Below are 16,904 nucleotides of genomic sequence, written 5' to 3'. Positions count from 1 at the left end.
TCGGGATGATGACATGGCACACACCACAGCTTCAGTTTATCTTGGGAGTTTTTATTCAGATATTTTGAAATGTTTGGACATCTGTTGATTTGATAAACTTATTATGACATTTTGAGACACACGATTCATGGTTTTATCGTATGACATATTATATTGTGGGTTTCTAGTAATATTGAAACAAAAATTTTTGGGTTGTATTTTTGGGATGTTACAAAATAGTTTCTTTCGGTATTATTTCTATTTGGTAACATGTATGATTGGACACCAAAATTTGACATGAAGGTAATGAAAAAGTAAACTCCTACTAGTGAAATCTAATTTGCTTTGGAAGATGGTAACTTATAACTTGAAAATTACCCCATTTTGATATATTATTTTGGGTTTAAAAAAAATATAACGTTGTGTGGGTTGAAAAATAAAGTTTTATGACAATAATTTTTTTTTTAATTTGAAGACGCACATTTTTTTATTAGTGATTAAAATTGCTTTTAAATTTTGAATATGAGTTATTATTTTATGGTATTAATTCTTATATTACTATTATTTAGAGTATATATATATATATATATATATATATATATATATATATATATATATATATATATAATTTAATTGTCGAGAATTTACTTCTCAAATGATGCTTTTTTTATCACAACATGTTTGTATATTTTTTTTAATAAAAACATGTTTGTATACATTTGTTTATAAAAACGTGTTTGAATATATTTTTATAAAATATGTGTTTATATACATTTTATATATAAACGTGTTTGAATACAAATGCTTTTATTGTAAAACAAATGATTATAAAAATATATAAATATGTTTTTACAAAAGAAATGTATACAAACATTTATTTGGATGCATATAAATATGTTTAAAAAAAGTTTTTATATAGAAAATATAATATTTTTATGTGAAAATATGTTTTTTTTGTATAAATATGATTTTATAAAGAAAAAATATATTCAAAATTTTTTTGAGAAAAAATGTTGTAAAAGAAACTAAAGTTAGGATGAATTCATAACAAAATTCTGAAATTTGGGTCAAAAGGATAAATTTTGGACCAAATTTGTAATAAAATTTAAAATCTGGGCTAAAACTGTAAATTTTGGACCAAATTTGGAAAAAAAACTTAAAACATGTGCCAAAAATGTAATTTTTAAATGTTATATGACCTATTGACCGGGTAAAAATGTCAAATTGAATACGATTTCCGGTTTTTGAGACTTAATTGAATAAAAAAATATATAAGGACTAAATCGATTATGAGACCAATATGTAATGATTTTTTTTGCAGTTTTCCCTTTAATTTATGCTGAAAGAAAGACTAAACATTACATTGATGTTTTTCCTTAAGAAAACTTTAATGATATTATATAAAGAAAAAAAAAACTAATAATGTTTTTTTTGAACAAAATCGAAATTTTGTAAGGACGTATCTAAAATTTGTAAGTGATTTTCTTGGTTTATACATCTCTGTTATATTAAAAGAGTGCTAAAATGCCGCGTGTTATCTTCTTCAAACCCAAATATATAAAGTGAAATTTCAATTTTACCCTTGCTTAAAACTCCAACGCATGAAATTCAACATATCTGTTATATCAATTAAACTCAATCCCATGAAATCAGGAATTCCAACCTAATATCCAAAAAATAACGACTGAAATCTTATTCAAATTTATGTTTTATGATGGTATACACAAAGCATATTAAGGATTTTAAATATATATGTGTAATCGATTGTATATTGGATTACAATTTCATCTACAAAGAAACTTGCACCCCCACAGATTCTTCATCGTCTTCCTCTATAATCGGTCATTTTGCCACACCAATCGGAATCGGAAGCAGGTAACCCTTTATTTCTTTGATTTCATTATGAACTAGAAGAGCTAAATCTGATTCGGGCGGCATGGTCGCTTTTTGTATACGATAGTATTATAGGGTTTGCAATATGACCATTTATTTTTGATTTTTAGGTGATTGTCCGATAAAATGTGCAATCAGAGGAGTCATTTTGATTTTTTCCTTCTACTACATTAATAATTTAAGGTGCTATCTTTCTCCCCTCAAATTGTAGTTGTTATAGGGTCTCCATTGTTATATTTGTTGACTTTTCTTTGTTGTGAAAGGCTTTTTCCATGAGACATTTTGATTTTTGGGCACGGAATCTCTGTCCCATTAGGATGATTTAGTTTTTAATTTCTTTTTTTAATCTTTCTTTACACTAAAGCTTTCATGGTTATGACAGATTTACCACTAATGTTGATTCGTTTGTTGAACCTATAGGTTGTGATAAGTCACATAGGGTCAACATTGTGGTTATCATTAAGTCACATAATATACTCACAAACTTTAAGGATAGGAAGAATTATAAGAAGTCAAAACTGCCTAAAACTCAAAACTTGGACAGAAAATAATTGTAGTACCTCTTAATAATCTAAAAGAACCAAAAGTCAAGATACTTTAAAGTATTTACTTAATATGACCTTAGACTTATCTCTTAATTAGAAACTAACCTTTAGAAAATAACGTCACCAAAAATCCCTACATTTTGGACTATTCATATGAGTATTATGTATTTTTGGGAAATTTAAACATATCAAAATCATTAGTTTTAATATATTTTCAATGATTATGTGAATTAGCTAATCACCCACTCAAAGCTTTATATTGATTTCCCTATATTCTAAGTGTTTATTTCTTCCTATCTATTTTACAATCATGTTTTTTTCCATATCAAAAATAGATATACAAAAAGCAACATGTAAATTCATCTCATGGCCGATAGACATTTGGTCAAGGTGACAAAGCTCGGATGACAACTCATGAAGCAGCGAGTATTACAGTTCTTGCAAATGACCTTTAATTTGGTTTACCTTTTCAGCTTAGTTTGGAAGCAAAAGAGAACCTCATTGAATATTGGTCTTTGCTTATAAGGAGACTTGATTTCTTGGTGTTGTATGTGAGTTTTAAATCTCAAATAAGGGAGATTGTGAATGAGATACCTCCTCGCAGACAAACTCTCATGTATACTGCCACTTAGCCAAAAGAAGTAAAAAAAAATAGTTGGTGATCATCCTGTCAATCATGTTCAGTTCAACATTGACAATACAGATGAACTTGCTGCAAACAAGTCTAGTACAAAAGTTTGTATTTTTCTTAAAGCAATCTTGACAAATAAGTTAAATATGATGATATAATGTAAATTTTGTGTGATGTTGTAGTATCTTGAAGTAATTCCTACAATGGAGAAGATATAGACATATGAAGAACGAGGTCTAAAATTATAATAGCCTCTTCAACAAAGAAATTGCATGATCAATTGAAATAAAGTGTTGGACGTAAGTTTTGCGCATCACCGATGCATGGAAGTCTCAGTAGGAGTGAGATGTTGAACTAGAGGTGGCCCATCGACTCTATGTAAAGTGTTGGAATCTCATTTTGTAGAATAAAAAAAGCGGCCCATGACTCTATGTAATTTGAAAGTATGATGTTATAATTAGAAAAAATTCATGTTTGTTTACAAGTTAAATTTTATTGAATTTCTAGCATGTGTATTTATCAGAAATTTAGAAAATCCATGTTGATTACATGAACATTATGTTGGGACTTTGAAATACCAGAAAATATTGATAATCAATTGAGTCTCTGTGCTTTTCTCTACATATTAAAGCTCAGTTATTATTTTTAATCAATTTAGCACAGTTTTATTTATTTATTTATTTATTATTATTTTGTCACCTGTGGAAACACGGGTTTAAAAACCTAGCTAGTATACGTGTATACGCATCCGCGAGGCTGGAATAGAAGTCGTCATCTTTACCTGTCTTCCCGCCAACGTTCACCCTCGTACTTCTCTCTGAGATATTCTTCCCACTGCAATTCCCGCCTTCTACACACACATACATACCACTCATCTCGTATTCTACACCCACCACCACCACACTCTACACATTGCATAATCTATAATGGCATTTCGTCGCCCAACCAACGGCCGATCGCCGCTCGTTAATCCACAACGTCAAATCACCTCTTTCTTCTCCAAATCACCATCATCAATCTCCTCCCTTTCTCCTTCCCAGTCACCATCCCCTCTTCTTTCTAACTCTAATTCGAACTCGAACTCTAAACTTAAACCTAAAACTAAACCTAGCCCTACAACCCCATCCCCTTTGCAAACCACAAGCAGTAAGAAACCGGTCTTGGTTATTGGTCAATCTTCTTCTATTCCCGCTTCCGATGCCCAAAACCCTAGATATGGCGACGAAGTAGTTAATCGAAGGATCAAGGTTTACTGGCCACTGGACAAGGCTTGGTATGAAGGCTGTGTCAAAGCTTTTGATAAGAGTTCGGGTAAGCATTTGGTTCGGTATGATGATGGTGAAGAGGAGCATTTGGATTTATCTAAAGAGAAGATTGAGTTGTTAAAGGAGCTGGCTAAAAGGTTCCGTAGGTTGAGGAAGTTTTCCATTGAAGACGAAGATGACGATGAGGCTGGAGGCGGTGCCGAGGGGAACGTGGATAAGAATGTGGAAAGTGGAGGAGATGATTCCGATGATGAGGATTGGGGAATGAATGTCGAAAAGGAAGCTATTGATGATGAAATGGAGGATTTAGACTTGGTAGACGAGAAGGAGGAAGAGGAGGAGGAGGAAGTGGAAGAAAAGAAGGCAATAAAGCCGGACTCCAAAAAGCGGAAGGTTTTTGGAATGAAATCAGCCTCTGTTAAGAAAATCAAGAACGAGGCTCCGTTGGATTTAAGCCCGTGCAATTTGGAGCATAAAACCAATAATAACAGTAAGTACGAGTATTTGTAGATAATTGTGTATTCTAGGTGTATTGAAATCACACTGTGTTTTTACAAATAACAAGAGGGTTGCTTCTAAGTTGCAGGTGCGAAGCCATCTGCTTTTGTTGACAATGATCTTGTTGGCGATAAAGCTGAAAGATTTACCACAAGAGAAGAAGAGAAGTTCAAATTTCTTGGGAAGTAAGTACCTGTACTTGTGCACCTTTAATATCTCTTTCTTCCATTCTCTTTTATAGTTTCTACAAAAATGCAGTTTAATTGCTTTTTTATGCTGGTCTTTTGTATTATATTGTATTAATGAAAGCTTTTTGTTGAGTAGAGCCCGGAAGGATGCCAAGAAGAGATCCCCTGATAATGAAAATTATGATCCAAGAACTCTATACTTGCCTCCTGACTTTTTGGAGAGTTTATCAGGTGGCCAGGTAATTGGTCCTTTTTGGTCACAAGTGATTAAATTGTATTGCAATCTGCAAGTAATTGAAATGGTCTGCTTTTTTGTTGAATATAGAGACAATGGTGGGAGTTTAAGTCACAACATATGGATAAGGTTATATTTTTTAAGGTAAGTGATCTATCTAATATGGAATTAAAATCTGCAGTTATCAAATATTTTTCTATAGGATGCGCTTTTCTTAGTTGCTAACTCCATGTTACTAAACAGATGGGAAAGTTTTACGAGCTCTTCGAAATGGATGCACATGTTGGAGCAAAAGAACTTGATTTGCAATATATGAAGGTAAAAAACCTGTTTGATTTTGGTGTAGCATACTATTTCCAATTTACATTTATTCACAGAGGTTACTGTTTCTCAGGGAGACCAGCCTCATTGTGGATTCCCAGAAAAGAACTTTGCACTAAATGTAGAGAAGTTGGCTTGCAAGGTTATTTCTTCAAGTTGTTGATATTCTTACATACATGTGGATCAACCTAATTTTCTTGTAGTCATGATATGATATGATTGTAATAATTATTTGCTTGAACAGGGTTACCGTGTTCTGGTTATTGAGCAGACAGAGACACCTGATCAGCTTGAGAGGCGTCGCAAAGAGCAGGGTACTAAAGATAAGGTAACCAACACTTGTACACAATAATTATAGATTAGATTTTGTGTTCTGACATTTTATGCCTGTTCTGCAGGTTGTGAAACGGGAAATATGTGGAGTAGTCACTAAAGGAACATTGGTTGATAGAGAAATGGTGGCAGCCAATCCGGATGCTTCTTACCTGTTTGCGGTTTCTGAATGCCATCAAGCATCAGGAGACCAACAGGATGATAGGACTTATGGTGTTTGTGTGGTTGATGTTGCTACAAGCAAGATCATGATAGGACAGGTGTGAACTAAATGTTGGTTCTGTTTAAGTTTTTTACTTTCTAGAGTTGGTGCTTTGTTGTCATGGAAACTGATGCTTCATTTTACAGTTTGGAGACGACACAGAGTGCAGTGTGTTGAGCTGCCTATTGTCCCAACTAAGACCAGTGGAAATCATAAAACCTTTCAAATCACTCAGCCCTGAAACTGAAAGAGTACTACTAAGACAAACAAGAAGCCCTGTCATAAATGAGTTGATACCACTTGAAGAGTTTTGGGATGCAGAGAAAACTATGTGTGAAGTGAAGGAGATTTATAAGCGCATCAGTAATCAATCATGTTTGAATGAATCCATGTCATGCTCATCTGATAGTAAGGATTGCCTACCAGAAGTACTCTCTGACCTAATGAATACAGGAAATGTTGGTAGTTATGCTCTGTCAGCCCTTGGGGCCACTCTGTTCTACCTGAGAAAGGCCTTCCTGGATGAGTCGTTGCTTCGATTTGCAAAGTTTGAGCTACTTCCATGTTCTGGATTCAATGATTCCACCATAAAACCATACATGGTTCTTGATGCAGCTGCTCTAGAGAATCTTGAAGTTTTTGAGAACAGTGTAAATGGAGACTCTAAGGGGTATGTTTATGTTTTTGAGAACATTATTGATTATTCACATTGACTTCCTAATTTGATAGTATATCATATCCATTATCCATCCATGCAGGACATTGTATGAGCAACTAAATCGTTGTGTGACAGCATTTGGGAAGAGGTTGCTTAAAACATGGCTTTCTAGACCTTTATATCAGATAGACTCAATCAGGGAACGCCAGGATGCTGTAGCTGGTGTAAAGGTTCTCTACACGTTCTTAATTTATCCATTCACATTGTTATTGTTTCTAATATAATATAATATAATTCCAAAATAAAGGGAGTTAGCCTGCCTCATGCTCTTGAATTTCGTAAAGAGCTGTCCAAGCTTCCAGACATGGAGCGGTTGTTGGCACGCATCTTTTCTTGCAGGTAAAACGACAAACACACTAGTTGGTAGTAATCTATATAATATATATATTTTGATGTTGGCTATTCATGAAGCAGTGAAGCTAATGGTAGGAATTCGAGCAAAGTGGTTCTGTATGAGGATGCATCAAAGAAACAACTTGAACAGTTCATAATGGTTCTCAGTGGGTGTGAAGTAATTATAAATGCATGCTCCTCGCTAGGTGTCATTCTGGAAAACACTGATTCTAGGCTGCTGCATCACCTGTTAGCACCTGGTAAAGGTCTTCCGGATGTTGATGGCCTTCTTAGGCATTTCAAGGATGCTTTTGATTGGATGGAGGCAAAAAGTTCAGGGCGTATAATACCTCGTGATGGGGTTGATAAAGAATACGACACTGCTTGCGGAATGGTTTCAGATATTGAGTTTAGTCTGAAAAAGCATTTGAAGGAACAGAGAAAACTACTTGGAGATCCATCAGTGAGATTACTTTCTCAAAAACTGTTATGAATGAATAATGATATATACTAATTCTGATTTTTTTTATATGGTTTATGATTATGATGGTGGTGTTCAGATCAATTATGTTACTGTTGGAAAGGATACATATCTTCTTGAAGTAGCTGAAAGTTTGTCTGGTAGCGTTCCTTGTGAGTATGAGCGTCGATCATCTAAGAAGGTAGATATAGTTATTTTTAGTGTTGTGTGTGTAAGAAAGGTCGATTCTGATTAATCAGAATCATGAATATGGATGGATGTGCAGGGTTTTGTCCGATACTGGACTCCTGAAATTAGGAATTTGATGAGGGAGCTGTCAGAAGCTGAATCTGAGAAGGAGTCCAAGTTGAAAAACATCATGCAGAGGTTGATCGGGCGGTTTTGTGAGCATCATGTGAGCTGGAGAAAGTTGGTTTCTACAGCTGCAGGTGTTTATATTTTGCTACTTGTTTTTCATGTTTTTGCTGCTAAACAGCTTATATCAACTATGTATAATTTTTTTTTTTTCCAGAACTTGATGTCCTGATCGGCATAGCAATTGCAAGTGACATGTATGAAGGACCAACATGTCGTCCGCTTATAGTGGATCTGGATGGGGATGAAGCACCGGTTGTTGCTGCTAAAAGTCTAGGGCATCCTGTGCTTGGAAATGATAGTCTAGGGGATGGCAGTGGCAACTTTGTCCCAAATGATGTTTGTATTGGTGGGGCCGATCATGCCAGATTTGTCGTGCTTACTGGTCCTAACATGGGTGGAAAGTCTACTCTTCTGCGTCAAGTTTGTTTAGCACTGATTTTGGCACAGGTGAGAGTGAGACTTGAGAGTGAGTTGATTATTGATATGTAATTTGTGTTTCTTTTTTTTAGTAGTTAATTAGTTATAGATGGATGTTCCAGGTGGGGGCAGATGTGCCTGCGCAAAGCTTTAAGATGTCTCCGGTTGATCGCATCTTTGTGAGGATGGGTGCAAAAGACCATATTATGGCAGGCCACAGTACATTTCTAACTGAGCTGCTGGAAACCGCATCTATGCTGGTCTCTCTCTCTCTCTCTGTGTGTGTGTGTGTGTGTGTGTGTGTGTGTGTGTGTTTGGGTTTGTGATACTGAGTGATATGAAAATTGGATATGTTATGCAGTCATCAGCAACGCGTAGTTCAGTTGTGGCATTAGATGAACTTGGACGAGGGACAGCAACATCAGATGGACAAGCCATAGCGTATGCTTTCACTCACTTTCATATGTTTATGTTGTTGTTATCTTTCACCAAAACTCATTATTTGGTTTGGTTTGGTTGCAGTGCATCGGTTCTTGAACACCTTGTGAACAAGGTCCAGTGTCGGGGTCTGTTTTCTACTCACTATCATCACTTAGCTTTGGAGTATCAGCAGATTGACAAGGTACCATATTATTCCTTTCCCAGCTTTTTGGAGCTATAAAACAACATTTAGATAACTATACTGGTACTATTTTCTCTTAGACCTTTGACCTTAGTGTGTGTGTGTTGTGGGTTGTATGTAGGTTTCCCTGTGTCACATGGCATGCCAAGTTGGAGATGGAGATGGGGGTGTAGAGGAGGTAACATTTCTCTACAAATTGACACTTGGTGCATGCCCCAAAAGCTATGGTGTCAATGTTGCACGCCTAGCAGGCAAGTTCCCTCCCTCCCTCCCACTTTTATTGTAATTCTAATAATAGTAATGATTGACATGTGTCAAGCGTGGTTTTTTTAGGACTTCCTGATGCTGTGCTTAAAAAGGCTGCAATCAAGTCACAGGAGTTTGAGACAATGTATGGTAAAAGGACAAGGACAAACCAAAACCAGATAGCGCTCATGTTGCAGAGCTTAAACAATTGTCATGGGAATGGGAATGGGATTCTTGAATTACAGAACAGGGCAAAGGTATTTTTGGAGCACAAGTGATCAGATTTTGCACTCTGGACTGGATGTGTAGTTAGTTGGTAGTTTGTTTTGATATAGGAAAACTAGTTTTGATGATTGAGAGTTGAGATAACCCAACCCAACCCAACCCAACCAAGGCTTGGATGTGTGATGTGTGATGTGTGGTGGGTCGGTCCATTTTGTAATTGAAATTGCAAGCCAGGTGATGAAGGCTTGTTGACCACCAACCTAATCTCAGTTTTTGTAAAGCATCCACAAGAAACAACACGACATGTTGAATGCAATACAAATGCAAATGAAAATGTGTATGGCATATGTTTATTTCTCAACAACCATTTCTACTTCCTAGGTGTACGTACATTGGTCTACATTTTGGTTTTCTTGGTCTAGCTGTTTGTTTACATTCATTCTCTTTTCCTTCACAGACACTATCTCATGGGTACATTCGTTAATATACATATACAATACATACAGCGATGGTTGTAGAAATGGAAGTTGAGCTTTTTCTTTTTTTGCTTCTTTTGTAAAAAATAAAAGAAAATATAAATGAATGAATGAATGGATGTAATTTGCTGGATTGTGTATGTAAACTATACATTGTCCTGTCCTTCCTCCTGGGGCTGGGAACTCGATGATGATGTTTGATTGTTAGAAGTTGAACCAGCCTGTGTACAAGTAGAAAAAACACAAAAAATCAGTTAAGTACAAGTTGCAACATCACAATCAGATACACAGGAGTTATCCTTTAAAAATCAGCAATCAACCTGATCCTGATTTTGACGTTTGATGCTGTTATGGACCACATCAATCACCCGCATTATTATGTACATTGGAAGTAATATCCCACTAGCCTTTATAACTAGCAACTGCAAAAGCAAAAGCAAAACAAATAAAATCAGTAACAACCTTAATCAGATCATATCACAATAATGCCAATGGTGGTTACTGGTTAGTACTTACTGTTAGGATCGTAAATGGGTAATCCCCTGTTTCGCCCATTAGCACTGCAAGAAAATGTCTCACCAGTAGAAGTACCGTAAACTGCAACAGATCACGATCATTTCATCATGCAAATTGCAAAAACTTAGAAACAAGAAAGCACAAAAAATATTTCTTTGTCAATTGTGATCATCATACATACATACAAACGAGTACGCGTCATGTCTGTTCTGTGCAATAATTTACAGTCACATGGTAATAAAATGGTTTCCATTCCAATCCATAATAACTTTTGCCTTATTTGAGTAATTCGTTTCCATTTCCATTTCATGTGTAGCTAACTACTGACATCTGGCATTTAGATTTAACAACACAGCTAATGTCGTTTTTTACCCTCAACTTTCAAATATATCTTATCTCGACTTGACTTGGATACCCATTCATCTTCTTGCAATAAATACACTTTGAAGTCTGAACATGAAACCAAGGTGTGGGAATTTTAATGGCAAACAGTTGTCTATTAATCGTGTTTTTTTTTTTTTTTTTTTTTCCTTCATTAAGTTGGCCATCCATGTAATCTTGATAACGCGTGAATAGTAGACTAGTAGTATGGTCCCATTGTAGACTATTCAAACCTTATTAAGGAACTACAATAAATATAATATTTTTTTAAGATGAAACGGAAACCCCCACCCCCATACTTTTGACTTTCAATGTCATCATTTCAATATAGCTATTTTCATTTTTTTACAAGCCATATATAGCAAACATCGTATAATATATATTAATAGTTGTCTGCCAATTATTACAAGGATATTTTAATTACGACGTGTGTGTGTGTGTTTTAGAGAAGAGAAATATATGGATAACCATTAACCCTTGTGCAATCATTCATAATTTCAAATTCTTTTAAATAATTGTTATTAATTATTTGTATATATATAAACTGAAACTTTTGACAATTAAGTTGAAAATTTAGGCAAAACTTACGATGACAGCAACTGTTCTGCACATAGAAGCTGTTGTATCGGCAGCTGATGAGCACTCTGCATATTCTCTTTCAACCAATCTTTCTTCTTCATCACCATCTTCTGTGCTTGGACTTGGAACTTCCAAGCTTCCTCTATTATTGTAAAATAAACTAATTTATTAAAACAAGAATTACCGAAATTCGATTTCTATAAAAGGCATGAATCATTCTTTTCTACTTTGTGGGTTTAAATTCTAAAATTCCTTTCCTTTAAAATACTATATAAAAAGGGAAGCATTACTGGTTGATTGCAATTTACGAATATTTAAATTTGCGGTGAATATAAAAATCAGTTTATTGGATAATTATTATTATTCTTATATTTGTAGATGCAATGGATTATGAAAAGATAACGGAAAATTTCTATTTCCACATTAAGGCATCCAACCCATCTTTACCTAAATATTTAAACAAAATTAATATCCAAAACAAATTATGAGCTGTTGATTGATTTTATTTTTTATGTGCGCATACAGGAAACAGCTAATGTGTGTGGACGTCTTCTCCCCAAATAACATTTCCTAGCTACTTTCCATTCAAACTTCAAACTTCAAACTTCAAGCTCTACTAAATTATATATATATATATATATATATATATATATATATATATATATATATATATATATATATATATATATATATATGTTTGGTCATCTATCTAATATTTTTATGTTGTGAGACCCATTTTTAATAATAATATCGACAAAAAAAAATGGATATGTTTGTGGATGTTACCTACTTCAACTGAAACATACGTACGAAAACAGAAGTAAGAAAATGACAAACAAATGAAATCTTAACATTATAACATTTTTTATTCAATTTCCTTTCACATATATCATATTCATATATGCTTGTTGGCGTGGTTAATTAGAGGACATATACATACCATGGTTTGGTATCGGATCGATTGATTATATAATTAAAGTTGTCTAATGAATATATCGGCAGAAACAGAAACATATACATAAACAGAAGAATAAAGTTGTCTGATAAAGAAATTTGAGACCTGTGGTCCAAATAATAATAATAATAATAATAATGTGGTTTGGTTAGAATATATATATAGAGAGAGAGAAAGAGAGGATGATTGAGCAAAGAGTAATTACCGAATTGTGACACGAGTGTCGTCGACCTTTTTTGGGGGTGGGGTTGGGACTGAGTACCCAGGTTCAAATTTCTGCAGCGTTAAACAAGTACACGTCTTTTTCAGTCGCTGCTAACATACATACATAATACAATACATGCCTTTTCTTTTTCTTTTTCTTTTTCTTTTCCACAACGAAATTCTTAACCAATTGCAATAATTTATAGCAAATAATTCATTGTCTTGTGCATTTAGTTTTAAACATAACGACCGAAATACTTTTATGTTTTGAATGACGTTAAAATTTTGGTTTAATACAAACTACTTATAAACAATCTCACAAGTCACATGGCAATATTTTCATCTTCACAAATAGCATCGAAAACTAACAAACTTAATTTTGAAATCATCTCTTAAAAGGACTTCATGGGTCTATAATTTAGAGAAAAGGAAAGACGCCACGCCATACTTTTGAAAAGATATATATACTAAAAATGGATGGATGCATTGTATTGCATCATTTTTGTTGTTCAAGAAGGTAACAGGCTCCTTTTCAAATTTTATTCTTTGAAAAAGTAATGTATATATGCAGGAAATGGGTTGCTAAAGCAATGTTTGTTGCTACTTTTTTTTGTTATCAAAATAAAAAGGAGACAAAGGTGTGCCAGTTTAAAATTCGAAAACAGATTATTGGATGAATTATCGATAGCTAAATTTTAAGATGAAGAAAGTATGCATGAAGCATATGATTAATTTAGTAAAGAAGGAAAATAGAGAAGAAGATGAGAGGAAAATTACTTATCTTTAATAGCTGACAAGGAATATGCATGAATATACAGATTTAATTTCTTGACATAAAAGTCGGGTATATGCCATTTGACCTTCCTTCCGTCATTGATTACACGTTCAAATAAAGTAGTAGCCTTTTATTAATATAATATATAATTTATAAAATTAATAATATACCTTTTCAAAAAAAAAAAAAAAAAAACTTATAATATGTTATAATCAACAAATAAATAGCGAAAAATGAAATTTAAATTAACGCGATATTTACGAATGAACAGTGAGTCAGCAGAGGAAATGAATTTCAAGGTGAAAACCGATTCAAATGGAAGAACGAATGAATTAAGTAATCTGAATTTGAATATGCTTCTGCCTTATCTTGTTAAAACGAGACACATGTTAATATGTTATATGTATGTAGAGACGAAATTCAATGCGTGTCCATATTTGTAGACTTTTTCTTGAATAATTCAACACGAAAAGAAAAGGATCTATTCCTAGCATTGGTGGTTCAAAATTTAACATGTACGGCAGCAAGCCAATAGCCAATACGATTCAGTATTGGGGACGGACGATTCAAAATATATGTCAGATGAGACTCCGGCAGAGAATTGAAATTTAACCAAAACGACAACAAACAAACCACCGTAGTATTCAACTTCCGATTATTATTATTATTATTATTTTTTAAAAGTGAAGAAGAGGAGCATGAAATGAATGAATGAAGAAACCTAACCTGGAGACAAAGTTCGCAATTAGTGTTTCCCTTCTCATCACACCATCTCTGTACGCAATCTCTGTGAGCAAACTGATGTGATGTGATGATCAATCAAAATTCAAAACACAGATTAAATTCGAAACTATATATAATACCTAATAGTGAAAAAGAAAAATGATAATCAAGACAGAGAAGCAAGAATACCTTGATAGTTCCAGAACAAGAACATGGAGTTTCCAAGGTTTTACAACTTTCGAACTCTCCTTCGTGACAAATTCTGCAGTATATAATCTCAGATACTGAATATAATAATTCTTCTTCAACATTCACCCTCAATTCTGCCATCCTCTCTCACAAAATTCAAAATTCCTTTTCTCTTCTCTCTCTCTAGTCGTTGGCTCTGTTTCGTGGAGAATTTTTGGGCTTTAAAGGGATGAAACCAGATACAAAATTCCAACAATACCCTTCCTTGTTTATACGCTACTACTACTCGCCCCGCCCCACCTAGCCTAAATTAAAACTTTTTGTAAACAAAAACATATGATACTTTTCTATAAAATACTGATATTTTATTTTAAATTGGAATTATTTAACAAAAATGATATAATAAGCTACAAAACAATATTCTATATATTGAAATAAAATAATGACATTTGTTTGAACGATGTTAGTCTGAACTTTTTTATATTTTTGTTTTGTTTGAGTTAATTGTCAAAAGTTTACGGATGATTAATCATCAGATTAATATTGTCTTACTTTAAATATTTTGTTTCACCCTAACATTATGGAAATTGAGTAAACCAACCCTTATAAATGAGTTTGTTAATAGTAACCATTTTTTTTTGAAAAATGACCACTTTCTCCTTTATAATGTATTCCGGAGCACGTAAGAACATTCCGGACTTGGGTCGGTCAACGTATTCCGGAATACGATATTCTGGAGCTTATTTTCGTTCCGGAGTTGTAGGTGGTTGGTAGGAATTAAGTCTAAAATCTGATACCCCGTACATTCTGTACTGAAAAAGTGTATTTCGGACTATACTCCGGAATGACCGTACATTCCGGAGGTCTGTTCCGGAGAACTAAAAGTAGGATATTTGTGTGTTTTTGTTCCATATATTTCCATATATGCAATATATTTGTGTTTTTGATACCTTCATTACACGTTCTAGAGTGAGTACCTATACTAGTTTTTTTCGAGTGCCAGTTTCTAGTGGAGGGAAATGGCAGCGTATCGAAGAATCTATGCAATATATTGGTCCAGACTACACATGCTTTGATGTAGATATAAGCAATGATATCAACTTCGTTGGGTTAATTATGTTGGTTGCTTCCAAGTCCAGGTTACACACTAACCAAATACGTCTATCTTTTCAATGTACTGGATCAAATATAGTTATGCAGATTCTAGACGATAGTGATGTCAGATATTTTCTTAGTTTTGTTAGTAGTATGCCTCCCAACACAGTATAATTGTTTGTTGTTAGTAACGTTATGGGAAATGGTATTCTTCGATTTGCCGGGGAAAATCGTTCTGGTGGAAATAGGTCTTCTGGTGATGGAAGTAACCAAATGTGTAATTTATTACCTATGACAACCAACCATGTTCCTTCTTATAATGGCCCTGTAGATGGGGATGATTATAGGACTAAATGTAAGGTTGTTGCAGATGCTTCTCCTACAGTTGATGTTGATGAATCTGCAAATGATGATGCAAAAATAATGATGTTAGTTGATGATGGTAATATAATTCCATATGGAGATCCAGTTGAACATTTTCAGAGTTACACTGAATTTGATGGGGAAGATACTCAAGGTGAAGAGGAAGATACTGATCCCTAACAACCCTGAAAATCACAACAGGAAAAGTTTCCTTTTTATTTTTACGATTCTGAAGAAACACAAACCACCCATTGGGGTATGCTTGAACCTTTACCATTGCCCGAACTAGCTCAACAAAAACGTAAAGGTGCCACACCCCACAATTATACTTCCCATGTGAAGTTATTCCAACTCTTTAAAAGTAAAGAACAACTTAAGCTTAACTTAAGATTAAAAAGTGTTATTTAAGGCTTCCAATATAAAGTGAAAAACTCCACAAAAGACAGGTTTGAAGCTGTTTGCTTTATGGATAATTGTGACCGGTGGATACGGGAAAAAAACATAATACTACTTGTTAATGTTACCTAACGGCCACGTTAAATGTAACAGAAAATGTAACAGAGACGTTACTACCTTGGCTAAAACCCGGTCTTGGCCTAAGAGAGCCAAAGACGGAGCGACAACTCATTTCTCGTCACAAGGGAAGAGCATTCCATGTGATCTCCTCATTCACTCACAACCAATGAGAAAGCAACGAATAGACCGGGTGATGCCCAGAACTAACGTCACCTGGCGGTTAGTTAGCGTGAATAGCTCTCCCAGTAAGAGGAGGCCACGTTTCACACTCACGAGACACGGTCCCCGTGATCTGTTAGTAACAGGTATAACAGGATCTCTTCCGTCTCAAGGAAGAGACCCATCTTCTCTCTTATGAAGATTACCCTAAAATTTCTCTCTCTCTCTCTCTAAAAAAAACTAACTTGATCGTCGGAGCGACGTCCCGGGAGAACACTCGGTCGTACTTTAACGATTCTTTTGTGATTGTGTTCTCAGGGAAGCACCCAAGTAAGATCCATCCTTCAGTATCCAAACCATCTGCGAACTTGTCACAACATTTGGTGCCATCCGAACGTATCCTTAGAGTGATACAACTAATAGATGATGCTAGTTCCCTGCATAAGGGGGATCTAAGCCCAACAGTATCTGGGATAGCAGCAGA

General features: G+C 34.5%; 2 protein-coding genes across 4 annotated transcripts; one reads left to right on the top strand and one right to left on the bottom strand.

Annotated features, from left to right (window-relative positions):
• The first annotated feature begins 3,808 nt into the window (after positions 1-3,808).
• On the top strand, positions 3,809-9,823 carry MSH6 (MUTS homolog 6). 2 transcript variants are annotated; one of them, XM_079069707.1, is made up of 20 exons: positions 3,809-4,803; positions 4,900-4,996; positions 5,136-5,238; positions 5,325-5,378; positions 5,478-5,552; positions 5,629-5,697; positions 5,800-5,883; positions 5,954-6,148; positions 6,237-6,760; positions 6,849-6,978; positions 7,056-7,147; positions 7,223-7,604; positions 7,702-7,803; positions 7,888-8,050; positions 8,134-8,426; positions 8,519-8,656; positions 8,758-8,837; positions 8,919-9,018; positions 9,140-9,269; positions 9,352-9,823. In XM_079069707.1, the coding sequence occupies exons 1-20, from the start codon at positions 3,975-3,977 to the stop codon at positions 9,540-9,542; spliced, it is 3,831 nt and encodes a 1,276-aa protein (XP_078925833.1). In that variant the 5' UTR covers positions 3,809-3,974; the 3' UTR covers positions 9,543-9,823. The 2 variants fall into 2 exon arrangements, with proteins under 2 accessions (XP_078925833.1, XP_078925832.1); XM_079069706.1 differs by having other exon boundaries at positions 4,894-4,996.
• On the bottom strand, positions 9,812-14,518 carry LOC145134901 (uncharacterized). Of its 2 annotated transcripts, none has more exons than XM_079069708.1 (7): positions 14,288-14,518; positions 14,102-14,173; positions 12,602-12,672; positions 11,451-11,583; positions 10,482-10,562; positions 10,286-10,387; positions 9,812-10,186 (listed from the first exon to the last, which is right to left on the bottom strand). In XM_079069708.1, the coding sequence occupies exons 1-7, from the start codon at positions 14,426-14,428 to the stop codon at positions 10,112-10,114; spliced, it is 675 nt and encodes a 224-aa protein (XP_078925834.1). In that variant the 5' UTR covers positions 14,429-14,518; the 3' UTR covers positions 9,812-10,111. The 2 variants fall into 2 exon arrangements, with proteins under 2 accessions (XP_078925834.1, XP_078925835.1); XM_079069709.1 differs by having other exon boundaries at positions 14,102-14,162; positions 14,288-14,504.
• Between the last annotated feature and the right edge of the window lie 2,386 nt (positions 14,519-16,904).

This window comes from Lactuca virosa, chromosome 8 (assembly GCF_052849685.1).
Source record: "Lactuca virosa cultivar CGN04683 chromosome 8, Lactuca_virosa_CGN04683_v6, whole genome shotgun sequence".
Classification (NCBI taxonomy): domain Eukaryota; kingdom Viridiplantae; phylum Streptophyta; class Magnoliopsida; order Asterales; family Asteraceae; genus Lactuca; species Lactuca virosa.
This window is presented reverse-complemented; position numbering and strand designations above follow the sequence as displayed.

Excerpts from the sequence above, each read along its gene's own strand:
- MSH6 (XM_079069706.1), top strand. The coding sequence starts at position 3,975 with ATGGCATTTCGTCGCCCAACCAACGGCCGATCGCCGCTCGTTAATCCA. Across the intron at positions 8,051-8,133 it reads GTTGGTTTCTACAGCTGCAG|AACTTGATGTCCTGATCGGC; the intron begins GTGTTTATATTT and ends TTTTTTTTCCAG. Across the intron at positions 8,427-8,518 it reads TAGCACTGATTTTGGCACAG|GTGGGGGCAGATGTGCCTGC; the intron begins GTGAGAGTGAGA and ends TGGATGTTCCAG.
- LOC145134901 (XM_079069708.1), bottom strand. The coding sequence starts at position 14,428 with ATGGCAGAATTGAGGGTGAATGTTGAAGAAGAATTATTATATTCAGTA. Across the intron at positions 10,563-11,450 it reads GCAGAACAGTTGCTGTCATC|TTTACGGTACTTCTACTGGT; the intron begins GTAAGTTTTGCC and ends GATCTGTTGCAG. Across the intron at positions 10,187-10,285 it reads AACGTCAAAATCAGGATCAG|GCTGGTTCAACTTCTAACAA; the intron begins GTTGATTGCTGA and ends ACTTGTACACAG.